General features: G+C 36.3%; 1 protein-coding gene and 1 pseudogene across 1 annotated transcript; one reads left to right on the top strand and one right to left on the bottom strand.

Moving 5' to 3' along the window:
• The first annotated feature begins 13,330 nt into the window (after nucleotides 1–13,330).
• On the top strand, nucleotides 13,331–16,870 carry LOC143530780 (secretory carrier-associated membrane protein 3-like). Its single transcript, XM_077026225.1, has 13 exons — nucleotides 13,331–13,468; nucleotides 14,959–15,012; nucleotides 15,094–15,192; nucleotides 15,286–15,348; nucleotides 15,425–15,458; nucleotides 15,553–15,675; nucleotides 15,772–15,834; nucleotides 15,915–16,008; nucleotides 16,087–16,132; nucleotides 16,202–16,269; nucleotides 16,368–16,416; nucleotides 16,504–16,569; nucleotides 16,688–16,870. Exons 1-13 carry the CDS (start codon nucleotides 13,409–13,411, stop codon nucleotides 16,751–16,753), a joined length of 885 nt encoding a protein of 294 aa, XP_076882340.1. The 5' UTR covers nucleotides 13,331–13,408; the 3' UTR covers nucleotides 16,754–16,870.
• Nucleotides 16,871–17,974: 1,104 nt separating this feature from the next.
• LOC143530766 (UDP-glycosyltransferase 83A1-like) lies at nucleotides 17,975–19,942 on the bottom strand (annotated as a pseudogene).
• Between the last annotated feature and the right edge of the window lie 6,791 nt (nucleotides 19,943–26,733).

Here is a 26,733-nt window from a genome sequence, read left to right on the forward strand (position 1 = left end):
TTTAGTACTTTTCTCTCCTTAAGATCAGTACTTATTCTCACGCCGAAAGGTGGTTACGGGAAGACCCTCCCTCTTGTCCTTCCGGCTTCCCGTAACGAGCTCATGGTGGTTGTTTTGCAGGTTTCCGTCACTTGACTTGTGAAGATAAGCTCATGCCATCAAGTAGTCTGTTACCCGACCCATATCCTGTAGATTCATTAATCTAACTCTTAAGAGATTAGATCCGTGTTTCTTCAATAATGTTTTGAGTAAGATCCGGTACAAATAAAATAAACTACTAAACATGTAAATAACTAGTGTAATTACAGTTTTGAACTATAGTAACTATGTTATACAAAAATAATGTAATAATAATTACTTTATATCAAAAGTTATAAAGTAATAATAACGATTCTAGTGTTAATAATATAATTATGTTAATTAGTTGTGCACTTCTCACGATAAAATTCATTTGTATTTTGTAACATCCTAAAATTTTCATATTTAATAAAAGAAAGTCGCGCTTAGTTATTGGGCGTAAATAATCAATTAGAATAAATAAACACAAAGTGGATGGACTTGGATAATTAAAAGGGATTAAAGGGTGATGGGCCTTAGGTCCATGGGCTTTAAGGAGTATAAATATATCCTTAAGTCACCCTAAAACCCTAAATCATCATTCCATCTTTCCATAATCTCTACACACATTCAAAAACACACACACACCTCTTTATTAATTTCGGCCGGAGAGGAAAGGGAAGAACGAGATCGAGCGAACGTGATTATTAATAGATCTTCCATATACGAGATAGATCCAAGGTTTTAAAGTTTATAACCAAGCCAAAAAAGACCAAACGAACACGTAAAAGGTATGTTCTTGATCTTAAATATTTCATTTTCATTAACGGTTGGCCTTGAAACTTGAAACTATAATAGATCGAGTCTAAACGATATATAAAGTTGTAAACTTGATGTTAAAAAGAATGTAATGAACCCGAAAAATGAACTGCTCGTTTAAAAGAAACCCTTGATCTAGTTGAACGTTTAAAGCCTAAAGGTTCAAACTTTATGACCTTCCAGGCCAAGTTTAAGCCAAGAACGGTTAAGGAGAGACATACGAGTTAATACCAGGCCTTAATGAGGTGTTCTGGTTGCGGGATTTGATGATGACGGGGTCAAGAAGCCAAGCCGTGGCCTCAACCCAACAGCCCGTCGATTACATTAAAACCCACTTACCTTAAGGAGAACCCGATTATATTTGAGTCGATCACTTTATGTATGCGTCTACGATATAGGAGGCTCGATAACTTGATGTTATAGTTGCTTACATGTTAAGACCACTTACATGGAAGCTCCTCGAGCACAACTAAGACTCGCATACAATACCAAGTCGATTACAGTAAGCCTGATCACCCTATGTCGCTTACAATGAGCATCGATTACAATAATAATCGCATACAACCATAGCTGGGTGCAAGAGTGTTCGATTACACCCTACTCGATTACAACGAATCGATTACACTGAGATCGTTTACACTACCATTCGAATACAATTGGAACTCGACCACACCGCTATAACCGATTACATTATAAGACTCGCTTACAAGGAACTCGAACACAATGGGTTAGTGAGTGATGTGCGTGTGCGTGCGTCTTAAATATGATAGATTGGATATTTAGCTTTTGCACAAGATCGTGTTTTAAATTTATAAAAATGATTTCTATAAAGACTAAACACACATAAAATAGGCAAGTGTACCTATCGTATATGTAGAATAGTATTGATAAGAACCAAGTATCGATCCGTGGACACAAATGTTTCTAATAATAAATCGTTGTTTTACTTCAATCGAAGGTTTTAGTCATTTTGGGGTTAATTTTTGAACTTTTTTATAAAATGTAAATACTTATATATAATATATAGGTGACCAAGATAAGAAATTCTAAACGAGTTGTTCAATTATGCGAAGGTTACCATCTAAGATCAAGAATCCACTCCATTTTAGCATTGATAATTAATATATAGACATGTGATAAACTTGCAGTAGCAATATATGATAGATAGCTCCTTAAACCTTAAGTGAGCATCTTTGGCACTAAGGAGATGATATGCGCATTTTAAAGTCCACCCTTTCCTAATGTCATACCATCTCAATGATGCCAATTTAATTTGGCAAGTAGTTTCGTAAAGTAGAAAGATTATGATTGACTTCAATTTCTCGAATACCAATTCTAACAACTTCGGGTGGTTGTAGTTCATCATACAACCTCCCCTTGGTTGATTTAAGTAGGTTATAATTACACATTCCGTTAACATATGGTTTCTTTAGCTAATTTGATATCCTAAGTAGAGCCATTTTCGGATTACCAAGGTTTAGAAAAATACACCATAACTTATATCTCATCATTTCTAAGTACAATATAAGGATCCATGTTTCGATAATGTATCAAAGTATTTCTATCTTTCAAGAACATGAACGATTGCCAATGAGATTGACAACCACCAACTTTGAATTAGTGATTTAAGATGGTGAAACATTTCTCATCAAAAGATAATTGTAATATAACCATGTACTTTACTAGACTACATCACATGTCTTGATTAATTATCAAGTAAAACAAAGCTTCTTCATAGATTTTAGATGATAAAAGGAGTTTAGCTCATAATGAGCATGATGATAAGCATTAAGATGATTGATAATAACAAATACATGATTAAACTTGGAACAATCTAACCAAATATAGATGAATCCTTCTTCTTAATGATGGTGATGATGGTTGATGATGATGATTAGTGGTGATGACCTCCAAACCTTCAAACTCTTCACTAGATCTTCAAGGTGAGTGTTAGTGTGTGTTTTTATAAGTGAAAACCGGAGAGAATTCTTTTCAATGCACACCAAATGAATGCAACATGAGCCACTATTTATAAGCAATCTGGATGGTGAGGCACGGCCCCGTGCTTGATGAGCACGCCCCCGTGCATTTTTATGACATATGCAAGATTTGTTTTGTCTTTTGTGTGAGGTGGCAACGGCCCCGTGGTTAGCAGGCACGGCCCCGTGGTTTTTAGTGACATGTGCTCAATTCTTCTTTGTCTTTTCTGCATTCTTGTCCACGGCCACGTGCATGCTGAGCACGGCCCCGTGCTTTTGTTCTCAGATTTTGTCTTTTCTTGTGTCAGAAGCATGGGGGCGTGTTTCTTGAGACATGGGGGCGTGTTTCTTTGTTTTCTTGTGTTTTTCTTCTGTTTTTCTTCGTCTTTTTGCTTGTTTCTTCGTTTGGGGTTTGGTTTTACCTGAAATTATGTTTTATTATGATAAGTAGCCTTTTTTGCTATGTTATTAGATAGAAATTGCAGTTTTTAGAGATTATTTGATGCCGAAAAGATGTATATTTCTATGTACATTAGTGAGGGTCGCATACATTGTAAAACCTGGTGCATGCGCACATTTCGAACACAATATACATCTATACATATATTCGCTTACATATGGAACTCGCACACATGTGGGACTAGATTACAAGGTTAAGCCAATTACCACAGTGACTCAATTACAATGTGTTCACATACACATTGCTAAGGCCATACTTGCATACAATAACTCGTGCACATGTATGACTCGCTTAAATTTAAACTCGAATACAAGGACTCGATTACAAGGTGGTGCACGAACACATTATATAGATATTATGCATTCAAAGAATTTCACCAACCCAACCAATATATAAGACATGAATAATCAGGAGCAAATAAATAAATATAAAGTATACGGCTCCACTGCCATCATCACCACACTTGTTTTTTTCATTTATACTCAACCCGGGGATCGTCTCTAGCTCAAACTTTCTTCAAACCTAGCAAAACTTAAAAACACAAAAAACAAAAAAGAACTACAAAAAACTACGTTAGTGACTCGATTAATTATACAAACTCTGCGAAACCTCCCTACACTTGAACTTAATCAGGAGGTTTCTCCTTGATCTGGACCCTGTCCAACCCGTTTAGTTCCACCCGGAATTTATCAAACAGTAATATATCAATGGCGGAACTGCAAAAAATTAAATTAGAATTAAAAATCAATAACGGGTCAGACCACCTATATTTAAACTTACCTGGCAAGAGTAGAATGCATGGCATGTATCGAGAAGACTGGTCGTTCTTGAACTTCAATGGCTTCTTCTGTCCTGTAGACCATCCCCTGACTTGAAAATAGTTCCGATTCGGAGATACTCTTTTCTTCGCCTTCTCCCGTGGTTTTGATTTTGGGGAGACATTTATTATAACTGCCATGGGCCAGCTGTGGTGTTCTTCTTCTACCACCACTTCAATATCTTCTAGTAGGGCTTCAAAAAATGCTAAGCCACGCTCTGAATCGAACTCACCTATTTCATAATACTCAGGCAAACCTTCTAACTCCAACTCCAAAAACTCATCCTCCTCACACAACTTATTCTTAACCTTTTCCTCAACACCAAACATCAACTCAAGCGAATCTCCCAAATTCATGTCATCCTCTATCTTATCCTGCAACCCAACATCCTCAAACTCAATTGTCGGCTCATTAAATTGTATTTGATACTTTAAACCTGACCAGAAATCATCCATGATATTTGAAAGTGGTGCTTTTGGATTACTGCTATGGATGACACGTAAAATATCGTATAATATCTCTTCTGGATGTGGTATGTGATCCATCATTGCACCAGATGAGTCTTTACAACCGATAATATTCCCCATCCTATCATACACAACGCAGAATTTAGGCTGATAGCTGTTTTTATCTAGGTTTAAACCTCTTTAATCTTTATGAGTATTTTCTTCAACTCGGGTCCCGTAGTAACAATCCATGACAATCACTGCAAAGATAAACTTAAACAAAAAAGGATTACGAGCACCAAATACTAATAATAAACAATATATTTAAGAAACTAAACAATATATTTAAGAAACTATACTAATTAAAAAAATAAAATAAAATAAAATTAAACTATATTAACCTAACTCATATGACTCAAAACAAACTATAAAAAAATAATTAAAAAAAACTACTTAGACTCTTACAACTAAAAAAAAATAGCATGTATATATCAAGCAAGTCTAATCAAAGCTAATAACGCAATCGCCAAGAGTCCCCGGCAACGGCGCCAAAAACTTGATGTGCTAAAAGTAGTTATAAAATAAATAACTAAAATTCTACTAATCTAGACACTAAGTAATACTCTAGACCCTTAAACTTAACTAAAACTACTAACCGGCAAGTGAACCGATCGACTCTAGTACAGCTAACTAAGTCCGGATATCGAACCTACGAGACTCTTTAAATTACGAAACTATCGAATTAGACTCAACTACAAGACACGACTATTTATTAATAATATTTGAGGGGGAATTTAATACTAATAATTAATTAAAACTAATAATTAACTAAAATTACTTAACTATTAAACTAATTAAAAACAAACCCTAATTAATAAAATAAGAATAAAACATAATCATTACTTTAAACTAATTAATTAATTAATTAAACTTAAACCCTAATTAATTTTAACTAATAAACAATTCAGAAAACTTAGATTAATTCAGATGATTGAAATAGCTACCCAGACCAGAATCCCCAAAGTTACGATTATTAATTAAATGGAAAAACGCAAGTTATGGAACCGGGATCATAAAATAGACCCTTGACAGAAAACCCGAACAGGACCCTTGAACTTCAAGAAGACGCCTATGGATTTCTAACAAGTTTTAAGACTCACCAGTTTTATATTAAACTTCCTTACGATTATTTAATTGCTTATGTCTAAGTATCTTTTATGACGAAAACCTACCTTACAGTGCGGAATTCAAAAGATAGCAAAGCAGACTCAATTAACTTAATAGACTAAGCTGACGATCAAACATAGACGGACTCCTTACGAATAACTAAATCTAGAAATCCCGACAAGCAAAGATCTATTAATAGCCTATCACTTTACAGCTTTTTAGGCTGACAGTTCACTTTTATCTATTTACTTGATTTTATTGTTTCTATGATTTTAATCGATATTAATCACAAACTAGTCAAGAACACACAGTAAGTGACCTAACAAAACCCTATCCTATGAAACAATCAACAAGGGCAATGTGAAACAATAAATTCAAGTAAACAAAACCAAGCAATCAAATGCATCAATTAAATCAAACTCAACCGTTTACTTAGAACATAAAATCCATAACGAAACGAAATCCAAATAAAATCAAACCGAACTAAGGTTCATCGCGACCTAGGTAGTTTATAAGTTTAGCCTAGCATCATAAAGTCTAAATCAAACAAAGTAATAAAAACTAAAAACATGGTGAAAATCTAAAGAATGAAGGATTAAAGGCGATAAAACCCGTAATCTCCAAACGTGAACGTATAATTCTTCACTGGCTGTCCTCTTGTCTTCAAAATCACCACGAAACTCGGAAATCTCCTCTAAGAACTCCTAAAATCGGCTGGTGGCTTAAGGTTATGTCAGGTTTAAGTTAAACGTGTTTAAATAGCGAAAACAAGGCCCGACAATAAGCAAAAACGAAATAATTTTAGCCCAGATGTGCCTAGGCGCCGCGCCTAGGGCTTTTGGCCTTTCCCCTAGGCGCAGCGCGGCGTGCTCTTCCATGGGGGCCGGCCTGACCGGCCCGGTCTGACCGGTTCTCTGTCCGGTTCCTTCCTGATGCGTTCCGGATCTCCGTTTCGGCTCGTTTTTCGCCCTTTTTAATCACGATCAAATCCCGGAACCTACGAAATATAAAAACGTTAGTAGTATACAAATCTCGACTAAAAACGAGCAAAAACAATTAAAATATTAAATAAAATATACAAGGGAAACATATATATTTAGCATTATATCAATATTGTTTTACACTTGTTGGGTCTTGAAAACATTCATTTCGGTCTTTAAAACGCTTAAAAATCATTTAAAACGAACTTCGGGGGCCAAAACTGTCATTTTTGAAAATATTGAAAAATCAGGAAATCCACCCCGTCGCGCTGCGCGACGGGGGACCCCTATTCTGGCCGCGTAGCGCGACGGGATGCAGATCAGCCCGTTTATTTGTTTTTTGTGCTCGTTTTGACTCCTTTTTGCATGAAATTTCTTGTGTTTAACACCCATATTTGACCAACATTACCCTATATATACACACTCATTTCCCCTCATTTACACCTGCTACAACACCAAATTCTCTCTCAAATACAAAGATCTTAAGGTTGTTATTATTGTGTTCTTGAAGGTTTGACTTCTAAAAGTCAAACTGAGTTTAATCTTTCTTTCTAACTTGTTTATCTAACATAACTAACACTTAAATATGGTGGTACAACATATATATAATATAATACCCTTTGTTTCCTTTGGTAGTTGCTTCTCCGGTTCCGATCGGTTAAGTTTCGACCTCGTAAGGCAAGACTTCATGGAGGACTTCGTGTTCTTGATATATATATATATATATATATATATATATATATATATATATATATAACTTGTTAATACATACAAACCATGACTAACCTCTGCTTATTTTAATTTATTTATGAAGTTCCATGGTGTGGGTTTGTATAGACTAACATTGGTTTAACCGTAAATAGTCCAAACCGGAAACCGAACTTTTGCTTACTAGTTTTGTTCAAATAGTTGTTTAAACATGTTTAATGTTAGATTTGAGTTTCTAAAATAATTTTTACAAGTCTTTGATATTAAGCATGTGGAATCCATCAAGGAACATATTGTGAGATGGGAACCGAACCAAACAGAAACTTTTGCTTAAAAGACTTGTTGTTAACTTTTTGGTTGTAAAACTTAAATATTTTCATTTATAAATTATTATACAAGACCTATGATATTTGTTTATGTGGAATACCATCAAGGAACATATTGTGAGATGGAAACCGAACCAATCCGATTTTTACTCGCTTAAGACACACAAGTGTGTTTTTAGCTATCAAGGCTTGTATATTTCTTTAAAAATAGTTTACAAACTGATTTTAATTATTTTCTAAGTACTTGGAAGTGTTGGATCCAATTTGATCTCATAAAATAGTTTGGACCAACAAAACCGAACACTCGCTTAACATGCGTTGTTAGTTCTAAAACAATAGATCTACATACTTGGTTAATTGTCATTATATTTTAATGAGTTACCTCATAACAATTAATATTTTGAAAAGTTGACTTTGGGTTTGACCATTTGTCAAGACCCGAACCGACAACCCGAACACTCGTTAAAACCCGTTTTAGTATCTTTATTCCAAGGGACTTGCATTCTTGCATTTTTACCCACCTTATTACTTAAAATAGGTTAAGTAAGTATTAAGGTTAGATACTTTAACCCGGTTTCGAGCAAACTTACATTTTTAAAGGGTTATTATCATAAATTCTTCAATAGTTACATTTTAAACCTTCAATTTTAAATTGTTTACTTTTCGCAGCATTTATTTTACTTACATACCTTCAAGACAACCTTTTAATCCAAGAATTTATTTTTCATTTAGGCCTTGCTCGTTAAACTTCATCCATCCGGTTATTCATCTTTTACCAATCAAGTTTTATACTTGAACGTGAGTACTTTCATACCCGTTTTCCATCTTTCGTTTTGGGGGTGACATTTCATACTTATTCAAATTAAATGTTTTATACTTGAACTTAAACCACAATCGTTATTGTATACTTTTCTTTAATAAATGCTCGATTTGGTGTTCTATGCTTACATGATTACATGCTTATGTGTTTTACCGCTTTTGGAAGGTTGATTCATAAATCCGTGAACCATCTGGTATTCTCTTATGGCACGGTGTCGTTAATGTATTCTTATTAACGACCTCAAGAAATCCGAATCTATTTGGTATTCTCTTATAGACGGTGCCGCTAATGTATTCTTATTAGCGACCTCATTTTATCCAAATTATTGCTATTTATTTGTTGTTTTGTATACAAGTTTGTGGCTTTTATTATTATATACATATATGCTCAAAACTTATGAATTTCTCACCAACCTTTTGTGTTGACAAACTTTATTTTATGAAATGTTAAAGGTTTGCATCTAGGTTGATTGTGGAGATTGAAGAAAACGTTATCGAGACCTTTAGGATATTTAGCAAAATGAACAATATTTGATTTGCTATATTTTGTTATATCTTGTTGTGACTATCTTTTGAATATTCGTTATGTGACATTTTCGACGATGTGAAATGAAATGAGTTTGTTAAATATTGTCATTTTAATTAGTGTCATGTGTTTATGGGCAATCGTTACACCTCAGCATGTTCCGCCACCCTTGGTCGGGGTGTGACAATAACCATAAAAAAACAACTTATACTCGAGAGCGGTTGAAACACCAACTTATACCTTTTGGTAGACTTCTAAATCGTGTGTTTTGTACTCCTAATCTTCACATCTCCTCTGGATTTATTCCTAAATCCAAACCCCTCGATGCCACAACTCTCAAATGTATGACTCGTCTTCCAACCTCCAAGAAACCTCTTCATGACATTGATGATGATGATGTTGTTGAAGCCGAAAATGTCTTTGACCTTAGTGATGATGCTTGTGCTCCACATATTGAGGCCACATAAAGTACCATTAATCTTGATCGTGCAATCACCTTCAAAGTTTACAACGTGGTGTTGCTCGCAATACAACTCTATTGGACAATATTGTTACATACCCGAAGAAAGCCATTTCGGATTGCTCTGGTTCACCAACTCATGATTAAGTTGGTTTTTTGTTCATGGTTTTTCTCATGATGGTCTTTTGTTATGTTTTAAGACAATATTACTATGTTTAGGTTGTGGTTTATGTTATCCACGTAAGACATTTATGTTTAGTTGTTTTAACACTTATTAACTTATGATGGTTAATGATCTTGTATTTCAAGATCAAGTTTTAGTTATGGATTAACCATTTTTATAACTCTTATGGTTGTTTGCATATGCATTTGTGTTATGATTATTTGATTATACTTATTTGTTTTAAATATATATTTTGCTTGTTCCACTAAAATTGTTTTGTGATGACTATGCATGGTTTATGGGGGAGTTTATTCAAAATGGTTCTTCAATTAAGGGGGAACGTTGTTTCAAGTCGTATTTTTTCAGGTGGTGGGGTATCTTTTTGACAACAACAAAAAAAGGGGGTGGGGGGAAGAAATTGGAAGATTAAATGAAGATTATTGAAAACACACCATGAACTTTTGAAGACTTGGATATTTTAAAAGTTCTATGTACAACAACTACATGTTAAAGTTTGAAGACCTGTTTTTGAAAATCCACAACCAAACTTTTGAAGACTTGTGATGATAACCAATGATTAAGTTGTGTGACACTATTAACATAGTCATCAATGTAGTTAATTCTAACCAATTTATGTCATTTAATAAAATGTGTTCAATTGAGTTTTGGGATTATCAAAAAGGGGAAGATTGTTGGGAAAACAATGGTTTAAACATTAATCAACATAATGCTTTGATAATGGCTTAATTAAGATAAAATGACATAAAATAGTTCTAGTTCATCACTAATAACTATATGTCACACACATGTCTCTCAACACTTGATGATCATTAGTCACAATTAGGCAACACTAAATTTAATCAAGACTATACTCAAGATTAAGATTATAAAGTTTATGTATACAAAGGGATAAACCAAGAATTCTACACCAACATGAAGATGAAGAAATCACAAGACTGATCAATTAAGACTAATTAACAACTTAGTTAAGATAAGTTGTTAGTTTTTATAAACTTAGAGTAAGTTTATAAAATTATATATTTAAACGCAATTGTTTAAATATGTAAAATATTTGAATTTCAAATATTAAACTACTTATTCCACTCTAGGTAAGTCGATCTTCCATCTCCTTCATGCATTGGACAACCAAATCTATTAAAGGGGCAAGTCTAACTTAAATGTGGAATGAGTTGAAACTTTGGTTGAAGATGATAAAGTATGCTTAACTATTTGGGGTGAAATACTTGGTTGTGTTGCTTGGATAAGTGAGAAGTGATTGGGGCACGTTTTAAGATGTGTTGATCAACATTAGAAGCCAAAATACCAAGACAATAACCACACATAACGTTCATATTGGGAAAACCAATATGAAGTGGACTGGGCATCCACGGTCGTGGAAGCGATCGTCCGGTCATTTTTCCCTTAGTCTTGTCTCTCACACACTTGCCTACACACACACTTCAAGGTTAATCTATTCCATTATTCAAATCTAATCAAGCTTCAATTATCCAGAGAAAAGGCTAAAAGTGTAGAGCAAAAAGAATAGCTTTTCTAAGCTATCATCCAACCAACTTACTTGTAATTTGAGGGGTACTAGAGGTTGTTATAGTGTTTTGACAAGTGAGGAATCATCACTAGTTGGTGATTTGAGAGGGTAACACACTATCTTGACATAGTGTTTGTTTTGTTGGGTTGAGAACTCTATCTTGATATAGAGTTAATTAGTTGTCATGTGAAGACTCACTATCTTGTTATAGTGACATTAGAAGAAATTGTAAAGCTAAGTACTCGTTGTGCTTGGTGAAGAAGGTGATCGATTGCTTACTTTGAAGAGTGAAACTTTTGTAATGGTGATCCTTACCGTTTAAGGGAGACGACTAGTGAAGAAAACTTTCGATTGAGGACCGGGGAGAGGACGTAAAATGAATTAGTTAACATTCACTTGAATCACTATAAATCCGGTTATGTCATCTCTAACCGTTAACTTCTTACTTCTTTATGATTGTTATTATAAGTTGTGAAAAGAATTTGTCAAAATCAAATTAAAAGATAAAAATCTATTCATTTCCTCTAATTTTCTACGTATTCTAAAAATTTATCAAAACAGAAGGATGATAAACAGCCTTAGCCTTGTCATGTACTATTCATTTGCATAAGTTAAAACTTATTATTAATTTAATTTAAATTTGTAATATAATATATTTAAACGTCTTAAGAAATCTATAATAATAGATATTTTTAGCCAAAGCAATTGATGCAATGGCATTCTAATAGTGCTAAATAGAATTAGCCGTCAAGCACCACCGACTTTCTTTAAAATATTTATAATTATGAAATCAGCTGTGGCTTCCTGTAAGAATAAACACATATGTAACATTAAAAAAACAAACTTACAATTGTAATTTGTAAGAAACCAAGGGTTAAGGAGTTAAGGACTGTATTGTCATTTAACCAAAAGACTAAAATTGTCAACTAATCCACACCTATGGTCAAAATTGAAGACAATTTTTATCTTTGTTGTCCACGTTTAAATCCATTCTAGAACCAATTTAATAGTCTTCAAACATTCAATAGATTGATTAAATAATCCAGGATGGAGTCGTTGAACCATTCAACATTCATCGTCCACTCCAAATGGGTCTTTAATAATAAATTGATTTTATAATTCAATAGATTACATCTATAGTTGTAAGCGACCCGAGTTTAAGTTTTCGTTCTGACGCACATTTTAAACTAAGTTCAAACATATTTTGATGGCTAACATGTTTTGAGGTGTAAAGCAAAACGCGATTTCAAGATTTTTCTTTCTTTTAAGATAAGTTGCACAACAACCTACTTTATCTAGATATAACAATAAAACAACTTATTGATTTTTTAAATGTCAAGACACAATTGATTTTTTAAATGCCTATGACAACGTAGATTCTAAATACCGGAGTTAAAAATTTCAAGACACAATTGATTTTTTAAATGTCTATGACAACGTAGATTCTAAATAGCTTCTCTTTATTATTATTTAGTAGTAGCAAACGCTTGTAAACCCGTGATCACCCATCCGCCCAAAAACATAACGTGATGACCCGACTCACCAATATAAGAGGAAACCCAAAAGTGAGAAAACTCCCTGACTCAACCCAAAATTAAATGCATCACGTGAGACTCAAGTCTACAGCCTTTTATATAAAAAAAATCATTAGACTACCATTGGACCAATTAATCTTTTATAATAATTTTTTTTTATAGTTATATATATATATATATTTTTTCTATAAAGACAGATACCAAACGAATAGTTAGTACGATCCTGTAAATATTATATTCAATTAAAAAAAGAATAAACCGTTTAATAAAATATAGTCTTTATCATATAAATGCATAGCCGACGCAGAAGTTTGTAATCAGGTTTATAATCTGTTAACATCAAATTTTGGTGTAATTTTTAATGGATTTAAAAAGAAAAAAGAAAGAATAAATTTTCATGATGTTATATAGCGGTCAATTTAAAGACACTGAGAAAATTCGTCATCTATATTCTTCCTTTTCTCTCTCGTATTTCAACACGCCTAAGTTTTTTTATTTATTTATTTTTCAAGCTCTCTCTAATAACTTTTTTCTTTATTGTGTAATTTGATTTGATACTTTCAATTCCCATCTGTTCATAATAATTTGGTTTGGTAGCGATGGCTGGTCGTTATGATCCGAACCCATTTGACGATGGCGAAGATGTTAATCCTTTTGCTGTAAGTTATTATTATTAATTATGTTTTTCATTGAAATTTGATCGTAAAGTCTCAGTTATTATTTGATAAGAGTATGGGGGGTACCATTTAAGTTCATGCTGTTTATGCTTTGATCACCGGTTATTTAGTTACTTATGCTTTATGATTGACCTTTGTTTACGATTGATCCAAGTAACTTTCTGCTGGTTTAATTCGTTCCCTTGAATTATGGTTTTGGGCCGGCTAACATGTCCCGTTCAGTAAACAAGTCGGGTTCAGGTTGACCCGTATAAAAATGGGAGGATTTGGGTTGACCCATATAAAACACAGGTTGGGTTCAGATTGACCGGCTAACCCTTTTAAGTATTTTAAAAAACACTTTTTTAATTTTATAATAATTATTTACCATCTTAATACGAAAATACACTTACAATTTCCAATCCGTTTTTTAAAGTTTTTTTGTTTATAAAAATAAGAACTATTCATATTTCTCATTTACTCTACCAACTCTAAATTATATCTAGAGTATATTGCAGTCTGGGTCCCTGTGGCTTTGGGGCGGGATCCGATTGCAATTTGCATCTATGTGCTTTAATTAGTTGCAGTTTGTGTCCTTACCATCTATTTCCCTCCAAATTCAAAGAGTTACCCAAATTCAAATAATAATTTATAACGTAAATCGTAATCATCCTGAACCAACCATAACATTACCAAATTATATTAAAAACATCCATGATCATTACAAACTAAGGTACCATTAGTTACGTACAAGCCGATGGACAACAGTGAAATTGATCAAGAAAAAACAATTATCAAGGAAAAACATTTATCAACAAAAACACTTGCTTAGCAAAAAAAAAAAACCTTGATCAACTCCACTGTTAGACATAATACACTTGCCGGTACAACACTTGTAACTCGTCAACATGTATGAGTCATTTTTAATAATGGGTTAAAAGGGTCGTGTCCGGGTTGACCCAAATTATGTATGTGTGGGTTAGGGTTGAAATCTTTGACACAAATAATAATATGGGTCGGTTTCGTGTTGCACATTTCGAGCCGCTAACCCGACACGAGTGTCACCCCTACAGTGTTTATTGGCTTTGTTGCTGCAGACTTTAGTTACCTGTTTAAACAATTATAGAGCCCTACGTATACGAGTGATTCCTTTTTTTACATGATCAGAAAAATTGTTCATGTTTTTTGCTTCTTCTGAAATTGTATATAATCTGTGATTTGTTAAATTTTAGTGATTAAAACTGATTGATGTCAATTCTATCTAGTTTTTAAGCTATTCAATCAATCCATTTTCTATGATTTCTTTATGTTATCGGCTGCATACAGAAATGATGTATGAGATTTGCAGTAAATTGTTTAAATTATAAGTATTATTATTAATCAGGCTTCTTAGATACAGGGCTATTTTAGTCATTTTACTACCATTAGAATTACGCCAAATCTGTATGAGTGTATGTATAAAATTTCAAATTCTGTTTGTATAACATGATCAGGATCAAAAAGGCAATGGCAAGACAAACTATAGTGGAGGTTCTTTCTACACGTCGGTAAGCACATAATTAGCTGCACTTTATTCATCAAGTTAAATCATGCATGCTTTTTGATTTTGCTTATTTATTTTTTATCAGAGTGTTCCTCCTGCTGCAAACTCTAGGCTTTCACCTCTTCCGCATGAACCAGCAGATTTCTATAATAGCACGGCTGACATTCCTCTCGATACCGCTTCTGTACGTTCTAAAATTTACATTTTATGAGTTTATTATTTATTCTTTTCACGGTTTTGTTTTGTGTCACATTTTGACAATGAAATGTTGTTAAAGGATTTAAAGAAGAGAGAGCGAGAGCTGCAAGCCAGGGAAGCTGAGCTCAAGAAAAGGGAAGAGGTAAAATATTATGTTCTTATGTGTGAAATTATATTTTAAGATAAATTATTTATCAAGTATTTATAACTGTTTGCAGATTGTAAGACGAAAAGAGGAGGCCGCTGCTCGAGGTACTACATTCTTTTGCATCTTTCTCACAGATGTATACATATATGTATATGTATATGCACATGACTGCCTTATATTTAACGTCTTCAATTTCAGCTGGTATTGTTCTCGAGGAGAAAAATTGGCCACCGTTTTTCCCAATTATTCATCACGATATTGCAAATGAGATACCGATTCATCTTCAGAAATTGCAGTATGTTGCATTTAGCACATACTTAGGTATGAGTCTTATTATCTGCATACAAGTTTCATTCCTTCGATAATAACTATTTCTTTCTCAATATTTTAAATAACCCGTATAAATGTGCGAAACAGGGTTGGTATTTTGTCTTTTTTGGAACATTATTGCTACAACAACAGCATGGATTAAAGGAGAAGGTTTGTGTTAAGCCACATTCGAGAGAGTAAAACCGTCATTCACCTACTCTAATATGTTTTCTTTTATCATTCCGTTACAGACCCGAAGATCTGGTTTCTTGCAATTATCTACTTCATATTAGGTGTTCCACTTGCCTATGTTTTGTGGTACCGACCACTTTATCGTGCTTTTAGGTAAATCTTTATTACCATAAAATATTCGAATGACTTGCGACTCAAGTAATATATTAACATTGCAAATTGTGTTTGTAGGAATGAAAGTGCATTTAGGTTTGGTTGGTTCTTTCTGTTTTACTTGGTGAGTCGATCTTCTCGGGTAATTTAACTTTTTGAACCACAGTTTTCTAACCATTTCTTGATATTTTAGTTGCACATAGGATTTGTAATCTTTGCTGCGGTCGCTCCTCCCATTGTCTTCAAAGGAAAATCTCTCGCGTGAGTATTGTATTTAAATTTTAAAGTTATTTATAAAATATTCCCAGTTTCTTAATTCCGTTTTTTTTCTTTTCTTTTTTTTTCCTAATTTGGAACAGAGGTATCCTACCAGCCGTTGATCTTATAGGTGATCAAGCTTTGGTCGGGGTATGTCTATAACTTTATATCCTGTTTTTTATTTATATTAAATTCATATTTCTTGTATTAATATTTTATAATATTTATGGTGCATAGATCTTCTACTTTCTTGGGTTCGGGTTTTTCTGCGTTGAGGCGCTACTAAGCGTGTGGGTTATTCAGGTTCGTATAAGTTTTTAACTAGCAGGTCAAATATTTGACTAAAATGTCAAAGGTTTGACTTTTCCAAAGAACATATAGAATTCAACCCGAATTTGATATAATATTTGTGGTTATGCAGCAAGTATACATGTATTTCCGAGGGAACGGTCAGGCTGCGGAGATGAGGCGTCAGGGTGGTCGGTAAGGGCTGCGATACGGGTGTGTATGTACACGATTTGTTATTTATGATGATTTTGTGATGATGCTATAGTTGGATTTACATACTGAGATGTTTTGGTTTGGTAAAGATATGGTAGTTTTTTTGCCTTTGTAAATCTGTTATATTGTTCATTACAGGAGTTGGTGTTTATATATATTTATTGTTTGAAGTATTTGATTGCTAGTTTAAAATGGGTTATGCACTTGAAAATTTAGTTTACCTTGGGATTTGTTACAAGAAGATGATCACCGGCAATTTGAACATACTCACCGATTTATGTTGTCATCTTGGCATACTGTTCCCAATCATCCTGTGGTTTTTATATGGTCATCTTTAACCTCTTCATCTTTGCGGGTTTAAAAAACAAATGGACAAGTTTATGTGGTGGCAAGGTCCTATATTTATACATGACATTATGATTGTGACCAACTACACCACTTCGCATATCAATAACTGATTGTGACAATCTCTGTAAGTTAATAATGATTCGTGTTCTAGAACCGTCACTAACTACTAGAAAACAAGAGAGTGATTGCTAAACCGTTGTGAACTGGCGCATCTAGAAAAATAATTGTCAAAAATATGAGAAAATGTCACTTTGGACGGCTGGTTCAAATTATGAAAATAACCGTCTATTTAACATAGCCATGATTGCTCGAAAATGTGGTTATTGATCATATATGGTGCGGTTAGACGACCATTGTTGGCCCAGACGGATCAAACAATCATATCAAACGAACTTATCAAACAAACAAACACGAGATATTGGGGTGACAACCCTAGACTCTTTTCATATATCAAACGAACATACCAAACGAACTTCACGAACTTATCAAACGTACACGGATATGAGACTCCTTGACTCTCTCTTAACCCTCTCTCAACTCTCTCTAATAAAACTAATAATCTAGACCCTATATATAGATCCACTAAACTTGCTCTCCAAGACATACCTTTCTTAAACCTACTACAATTCAATTAAGTAAAATAAATATAACATAATAAACCCTTAACCTTATTAATATTCAAGATTAATCCTTCAACCATGGTCTATGCTATTAACAATTATCGTATACTAAGTACACCGTGATCTAACCATCTTTCTATAATTAAGGAAAGAGTGACTTTCAGACAACAGGAAATGAAACCACTCCAATACTTTCATGACTGGATTAAGCTTCTTCTGATTCATGTTTAGCCACTCATATCCTGTTTATACTCCATACAAACAATGTAAAAACAAAATCAATCGGAAACATACATGAAAATTACATAACTTATACATATTTTGTGAGCTACAACATAAGTTAAAGGTTGTGCACCATAACATTTGCAGGTTCATTCACATGACAATGATCATATCCTCCCTTTACCCAATCAATGAACTTGTTGAGATTTTTATTAGAGGAATTTCCTGCTCGGAGGCAATCCATCACCTTTTCCTGCAAATTCAAGGCGTTTTCTTTGATTGTGTTGTTGTTGAGCAAGTGCTCCACTTTACTCTTGATTTCTCCTCGAGTAACAATACCAGTTTCATCTTGGTTCAAACCCACTCCAGTTTTCCAAATGTCACACACGTATGTTTTGTTAAAAAACTGATCAGCAAAGTAAGACCAACATAAGAAAGGAACGCCATTGCTGACGCCTTCCATTGTAGAGTTCCACCCCACAATGACTCACGAAACAAGCCACTGACGGATGTTTTAGGACCTCCTGCTGGGGTGCCCAGCTGACCACTTTCCCATGAAAGCCTATTCTCTCCATGTACCCACTTGGGTATACATAGTCCGTATTGCCATTTGTTCCAGGTCGAACAACCCACAAGAATGGTCTTTTCATATCCTCGAGTGCCAACTCCAACTCTTCAAACTGGAGTTGGTCAAATATTGTGAAGCTCCCAAATGCCACATAAACGACCGAGCTGGCTGGCTGTTGATCAAGCCATCTTAGGCAAGAGGAGTCTTCAGTCCAGAAGTGGCCTACTTTCTTTGTGGATTTATTGGTCGCCAAAAGTTGACCTATTGGCAACATCTTTGGAAATAGTGCGAACGCCCCAAGCTCCAGATCCATGGTTGAGTTGCAAATTATGTGGTCTGCAGCTTTTGCCGCTTCTTTACCTTCGAGAACAGCGAATTCAAATATAAGTTGGTTTGTGGCCGGATCACCTACACAAGCCCATAAAAAATTTGCAGGGTTCATGGACGGCATGGAGGTCGACAGCTGAACCGTTTGATCGGTTAAAGTTTCCCCTGAAAGAAAAGATTCATTGCGTAAGGCTAAATACTTTGTTTCCGTTGGGCCGACTCATTGAGCCTATGATGAGTTGGTGTCTTGTTTATCAGGTTGAGCACATGACTTGGTTTACATGAAATAAATTACTTGGTGAACAAGTCGAGTAAATGATTTGGACAACAAGGAATTTATTTATTAATTATTGTTTAAATACGTTTTTACTAATTAACATTTGAGTATGATAAGAAGTTTGTATTCTAGTCTAATTAGGTTTTCATGTTTAAACTAGTATATATACCTGAGCTTGTGGGTTATATCATTGTGAGTTTAAGAATTGTGATTTTCGAGCTAATTAGAATTACAAAGATCGAGCTTATGATCTAAATTTCGTTTTTGTGTTTATCGATCATGGGCACAAACTTCATACTTTGGCTTTGTAAGTCAATTAAATGTTATCTTACCGTTGCTGTCTATAACTTCATCATCCATCATCTTTTGAACGCTCTTGATCAAGGCCAAAGCTGCAGCAGAGCTGGGACAAAAGAGTGCTAGTCTAATACCTGTCTTCCGAGCAACTTTTGAAACCCATCCCATGTAACAGTCCGCAATGATGCATGTAACTTTCTCGGCATCATTTCCGTTAATATCATTTATTAGCTCTTCCAGTTTGGCTGGCATGAGTTGAAACATTGTTTTTGTCAACTTCCCCAGATCATTCCTGTCATCACCTGGTTGCATCCCATCTGATATCAAAACCATTTGTATCAAATCATTTCGACCGTTCATCTCTGCACAAGCACTCATAACCTGTTTGTGAGTATACTCTGTGTTCACAAACGTGACCTTTAGACCGTTGCTAGTGAAGCATCGTGCTGCCTCCATAAGAGGAATCACATGGCCTTGCGCTGGATAAGGTATAACTAGAACATGAATATTTTTCATTTTTGTTTCACTTGCGGTACGTTTCTCACAAGTAATGACTCCTTTGTTATTCCTTAGGATATATATATATATATATATATATATATATATATATATATTTTATATATATATAAATGGCTGAAGTTTAAACTGCTCAATTAGATCTTGTACATGATTGTATAATAATGATATTTGTTCCTTCTGGATAAAATAATATAATCATAAGTCTGTTTCTCTTGAAATCATATCTACACCTCCAAAATATAATATAGAAATCAAGTAATGACAAGATACTCAAGAGGTTACCGTTCGAGGTCACTACAAAAACCAGCATAAGAGATATCGACCGATTGATACGATTGCAAAAAGAAAAGCCCGTATAAAATATAATATAGCTTTTTTTTAGGACGGAGTCTATGTCGTTCATTCTGTCGTGAAATCGAAGATCAATATTTGTTTAGGACAGGCTTTTGTAGGAGTTTTCAAGAATGTTCAATATCTGTAGTATGGCGCATTGGCGCCACCGTAGTGCATCAACATGTACGTATTCGGTTGGTATCACTTAAATTCATTACGATAAAGACACTATATTAAAAATAATCGGTCAATGCGAAAAACAGTAGCGACGCTTAATAAAAAGAATTAAGATGTTAGAAAAATAAATATAATACTGGCAACATTTTTTTTTTTAAAAACGGTCGGTAATTCGGTGTCATTTAAGTTCGTAACGGCAAGTCGGCAAACAACAATAAATCCAAAAATTAAATGTGTGACTGTCCAACAAAGCATTGTCACACGCACAGATTATGATCAAAGCGACACGAATTCGATTGGTATCGGTACTGACACTAAACCCAAATATTAAACTAGTAAACGCCCGGACTACTAGTATAACTTATAATACAAAAAGAGTAACATATTAAAATGACGTTTATTAGGTTGATTTAGGTGACGTTTGTTACGACACTGAAACTAAAAAAAGAAAAACATGTATCGCTTATGACAAAAAAAACATATAAAAATTAGGTTTATTTGGTCGGTAAAACCCGATCGTTGCGGCAGTAAGTTGACGCGAATTCGGTCTGTATCGGTAACATGTATTACAATACCGGAACTACAAAAAACAAAATCGTATAACTTATGATACAAAAAAATAATAATAACAATAATAATAACATATTTAAAGCAATATTTATCTGGAAGGTAAAATCCGGGTGTTGCAGCGTCGAGTCGACATGAATTCGCCCGGCTACGATTACGTTAGTTACAATACATAGACTAAAAAATAATAAAATAAAAAACGACTTTAGTGAAGTCGGGCATCATTTTTTTTATCTATATAGTATAATATAATTATGTAGCATAGTATAACATAACATAAATAACATAATAGTATGTTAGAACGATTACTTTTGTATTTATTTGATTGCATTTTGATATGATATATATATATATATATATATATATACATACGTACGTGACATACTGACATTATAGCCTTTTGAGTTGCAGTTTGTTTCTATGTGGTTTTGAATGGGGGCCATTTGCGCCTCTCTTTAAAAGGATGAATTGTTTGCGTCTCTATGGTTGTTGGGCAGTATTACATTGCGTCCTCCGTCATCTTTTAGTTTAAAAATCCGCTGAAAAGACTTTTATGCCATTTTAAGATGTTTAAGTTATGTGACTATGTCCATATGCTGTGCATGCATGTAGTTTGCGTCCCTCCACCATTCGCACAAGATCTGCAAACCGTGCATAGTCCTACTCAATCACAAAGGTTGCATTTCTTTTTTTGTTTAGAGGAACATCAAGTTAGGATTTAAGTTTCTTTACTTCATGTAAAAGCAACCAAATAGATGGGATAGATAAAGAATTAGGGCTCAACGGGAAAGGCGAATCCGGTGGCGATGGTGTTCCTGAACGATCGGTGGCAGGTGTACGACGATGGGTGGATGCGTTAAAATCGTATTTTTATTTAGTTTATTTATTTTTCATTGGTTAAGGACCATTATGGTTTTTATTTGTTTTTGTGGGTTGTTTTGGTAACTTTGTAATTGGTTTGATTTAAACTCTGATGCTGAACTTGTTTTCATCCTTCTCCTAGTATTTCTCAAACCCTATCAAGGGCATCAGAACCGTTCCGATCCTTCATCGGAACTCTTTGCCGCCCCACCATGACCAACACCCGCAACAATGAAATCGACAACACCCTCATGTCTCACGACAAAGCTATCAATGACATCCAGACTGCACTCACAACCCTCATGAAGCAGCACGAACAATCCTCCAAACAGTAGGAGGAGATCTTGAAAGTCGTGCGCGACAAAGCAGTTAACCCGTCGGGCAGTTCCTTCGGATCTTTTTCGGGACCAGAGGCTGATTCACGTGGTACCAAGCCGTTCAGAATTGGTAACATTGAATTTCCAAAATTCTCGGGTGAAGATGTGGAGGGTTGGGTTTACCGTTGCGAGCACTTCTTCGCAATGGACGAAACCCCGGATGAGACCAAGCTTCGTTGTGCCGCCGTTCACTTGGAAGGCGATGCATTACAATGGCATCGGGCTTTCATGAAAACCAGGAACGCTACCGTGGCTGAGATTTCATGGAATGACTATGTTCGATCCATCTCAGCCCGTTTTTCGGATGCGTTATTCGAAGACCCGCTGGAGGAGATGGCCTCCCTAACACAAACCGGTTCGCTGCAAGAGTTGAATATGGCCGTCGACTCCTTGCTTAATAAGGTATCTTTAAGCGAAACCCAAGCTGTGAGCCTTTACATTAAAGCCCTCAAACCCGTCATCCGAGGACCGGTAAAAATGTTCAAACCTCGTACGTTGCACGAGGCGTACGGGTTGGCCAAGACCCAAGCCCTTAACAATGAAACCTGGGAAGAAAAGTTTGCGGGAGGAAAATGGACAGGGGGATCATCGAAGGGCAGCCATACTAAAATCACCCCGCCTACTAACGCCACTAAACTACCACTTTTACCCACCCCCAACACCAACCGAACTCCAAACAGCCCCAGCAAGGCGTCTAACCAGCAAAGAATTGGAACAGAAACGAGCGAAAGGCGAGTGTTTTTGGTGCTCGGAAAAGTTTGTACCTGGGCATAAGTGTGCGACGCCCCGTAAGCAACTTTACATAATTGAAGCTGACGATGAAGAGGATAAATTCGTGGAGGAAACATGGTCTGACAATGATGATGAAGCGGATTATCAAATCTCCATACACGCACTAACGGGTATTCCATCCTACTCAATGATGTGGGTAAACGGGTCGATGGGTACGCGTTAACTGCATATACTTATTGTTTCGGGGTCGACACATAACTTCCTTAAGGAAAGGTTGGCCAAGAAATTGGAGTGTGATTCGATGTCCATAGCACCGGTAACAGTGGGGTGGCTGACGGAAAAAAAACTTACGAATACTCAAGTTTGTCGAGAATTCCAATGGAACATGCAAGGGAATTGGTTCACAACCGAGGTATTATTGTTGCCACTTAAGAGTTACGACATGATTCTAGGGGTGCAATGGCTTCTACAGTTGAACGACATATTGTGGAATTTTCAAAAAATGACAATTAAATTTGAGCTAGAGGGTAAGAGTTATGAATTGAAAGGGCTACAGAATAATTTGTTTGCAGTTTCTTCTCTTGAAAATATGGGTAAGCACGCTAGAGCGGGGGACTTGCAGTTATTCAGTTTGCATTTAACCAGCGGGGAACATGATGACACTTACCATTCTCGAGTGGTGAACATCCCGGTTGGAGATAAGGGAGCCGGCTGGTGGAGGGATTTGGTGGCTCAGTTTCCACAGGTCTTCGAGGTACCCACGGGCTTACCGCCTAAGCGCCCGTTTGATCACAAAATTGTGTTAAAAGAAGGTACGGCGCCTATTAGTATCCGTCCTTACCGATACCCAGCGGTTCAAAAAGATGTAATCGAAAAAACGACTCGTGAATTACTAGACTCGGGGATCATTCAGAATAGTCAAAGCTCGTTCGCGGCCCCGGTTGTTCTCGTGAAAAAGAAAGACGGCCAATGGCGAATGTGTATGGATTATAGGCGCCTCAACGAAGCCACGGTGAAAGATAAGTTCCCCATTCCTCTCATTGACGAGTTTCTAGATGAACTGGCGGGAGCTAGTTTTTTTTCGAAGTTGGATCTGTGATCCAGGTACCATCATGTGAGAATGGCAGTAGAGGACATACCGAAAACAACATTTCGTACTCACGAGGGGCACTATGAATTTCTTGTCATGCCTTTTGGCTTGACCAACGCTCCAGCAACGTTTCAGGCCCTCATGAATCATATATTTAAGCCCATGCTCAGAAAGGGTGTATTAGTTTTTTTTTGACATACTCGTCTATAGCTGAAGTGAAGAAGACCACTGTTTACACTTGGAAAAGGTTCTCTCGATCATGCAAGCTAACCAGTTATTCGCGAAGGAATCAAAGTGTGTGTTTGGGGGCCGAGCAATTGAGTACCTTGGTCATATTATAGCGAGGGAAGGGGTGAGCACGGATCAAAAAAAAAATCGAAGCGGTACAACAATGGCCGATACCGAAGACAGTCAAACAACTTAGGGGGTTTTTGGGCTTAGCCGGATACGACCGACGATTCATACGTTACTTAGGAATGATAGCTCGACCACTCACCGAACTGCTGAAAAAGAACGCGTTTAAGTGGGGAACGGAAGTGCAAGACGCTTTTAAAAGACTCAAGACAGCGCTTACCTCAGCCCCGGTTCTAACGTTACCCGATCCCACCAAGCCATTTGTGATTGAAACCGATGCATCAGCGGGGGGAATAGGGGCGGTTTTGATGCAAGACCGACACCCGATTTCTTTTTTATCAAAGGCTTTGTCTCCTCGGTAGAACGCGTTGTCCGTATATGAGAAGGAACTACTGGCCATCATGTTATCCGTAAAACAGTGGCACTGCTACCTCATCACAGGGTCATTTGTTATTCGTACGGACCAAAAAAGTCTTAAACATTTGCTCACTCAAAAGGTAACCACTCCACTTCAACATAAATGGCTAGCTAAACTCATGGGGTACGACTACTCCATCGAGTATAAAAAAGGGCGAGAAAACATGGTAGCCGACGCGTTATCTCGAGTGCAAGGGTCGGAATTATTTGCTATCGCGGTATCACAACTAGAGCCGTTGTTGTTGGACCGAATAGTGGAGAGTCAAAAAACGACATTGATTTGCAACAGTTGGTGACTAAGGTCAAAGATGGGGAGGGTCATGTGAAATACAAGTGGAATGGCAAGTGCTTGACTAAGGGTAACCGAATTGTGGTGGGTAACGATATCGCTCTACATGAAGAAATGGTGAAATTATGCCATGAATCTCCGATAGGAGGGCATTCGGGGATGAGAGCCACGGTACAAAGGGTGAAGGGATTGTTCTTTTGGAAGGGGATAAACAAGGTGGTACGAAGGGTGGTGCGTAAATGTGACGTGTGCATGCGAGCGAAGACCGAGAATGTCGCCTCGCCCGGGTTGATGCAGCCCCTACCCGTACCTGAGATGATTTTCTCGGACATATCGATGGATTTTATAAGCGGGTTGCCAAGGGTTAAGAGTAAGGATACCGTCTTCGTGGTTGTGGATCGCTTGACGAAATACGGCCATTTTATGTTGTTGGGTCACCCTTATTCAGCCAAGGATGTAGCCCAAGTTTTTTTTACAACGTTTATAAGTTGCATGGGTGCCCGAGTTCGATAGTGTGTGACCGCGATCCGATTTTTTTAAGTTCTTTTTGGAAAGAATTTTTACATCTACAAGGGATAGAGGCAAGATTATCCACGGCGTACCACCCGCAAACGGATGGCCAAACGGAGGTCGTAAACCGGTGTTTGGAGGGGTATTTACGATGCATGGTTATGGAACGTCCTCACACGTGGGTCAAGTGGGTCGCTATGGCCGAATGGTGGTACAATACCACGTTTCATTGTTCTTTGGGTCGTACACCGTTCGAGGCTTTGTATGGGTACCCGCCCCCGTTGCACATACCCTACGTCCCGAAAGATGCCGTGGATGGTGAAGTTGATGAGGTGATGCAGGATCGCGAGGCTGCTATAAGAGGTGATGCAGGATCGCGAGGCTGCTATAAAGGTACTAAGGCAATCACTTTTGAACGCCCAGAACAGGATGAAACAACAGGCTAACAAGAAGAGATCGGAAAGGGAATTTGAAACGGGTCAGTGGGTATATCTTAAGCTTCAGCCCTACATACAGAACTCACTAAGGGTGCATAAACATTCAAAACTCACTCCTAAGTATTTCGGGCCGTTTTTGATCGTAGAAAGGGTGGGCGCGGTTGCGTATAAACTAGATCTCCCCGGAGACGCTCATATCCATCCTGTTTTTCATGTTTCACTGCTTAAGAGACCGTGCGGACCGCCGGAAAAAATCGTCCCTCTTCCCGTGGAGGCCCGGTTTAATTTGCATCCACAGGCCGTGTTGGATAGGTAGTTGGTGAGAAGGGGTCATAGGGCGGTCATGAAGGTGCTCGTGCATTGGAAGGGTCAAACCACTCAAGACGCTACATGGGAATTTCTAGACGAGCTGAAGTTGCGTTTTCCAGATTTCACGGAGCTCACTCTTGAGGACAAAAGTGGCTAAGGAGGGAGTCTGGATGCGTTAAAATCGTATTTTTATTTAGTTTATTTAATTTTCATTGGTTAAGGACCATTATGGTTTTAATTTGTTTTTATGGGTTGTTTTGGTAACTTTGTAATTTGTTTGATTTAAACTCTGATGTTATCCATTCCTGGAGATCATCCAGAGAATTTGTTTTCAT

This window comes from Bidens hawaiensis, unplaced genomic scaffold, assembly GCF_021521415.1.
Source record: "Bidens hawaiensis isolate Kalapana, Puna unplaced genomic scaffold, B.hawaiensis_p1.1 tig00009022_1, whole genome shotgun sequence".
Taxonomy (NCBI): Eukaryota; Viridiplantae; Streptophyta; class Magnoliopsida; order Asterales; family Asteraceae; genus Bidens; species Bidens hawaiensis.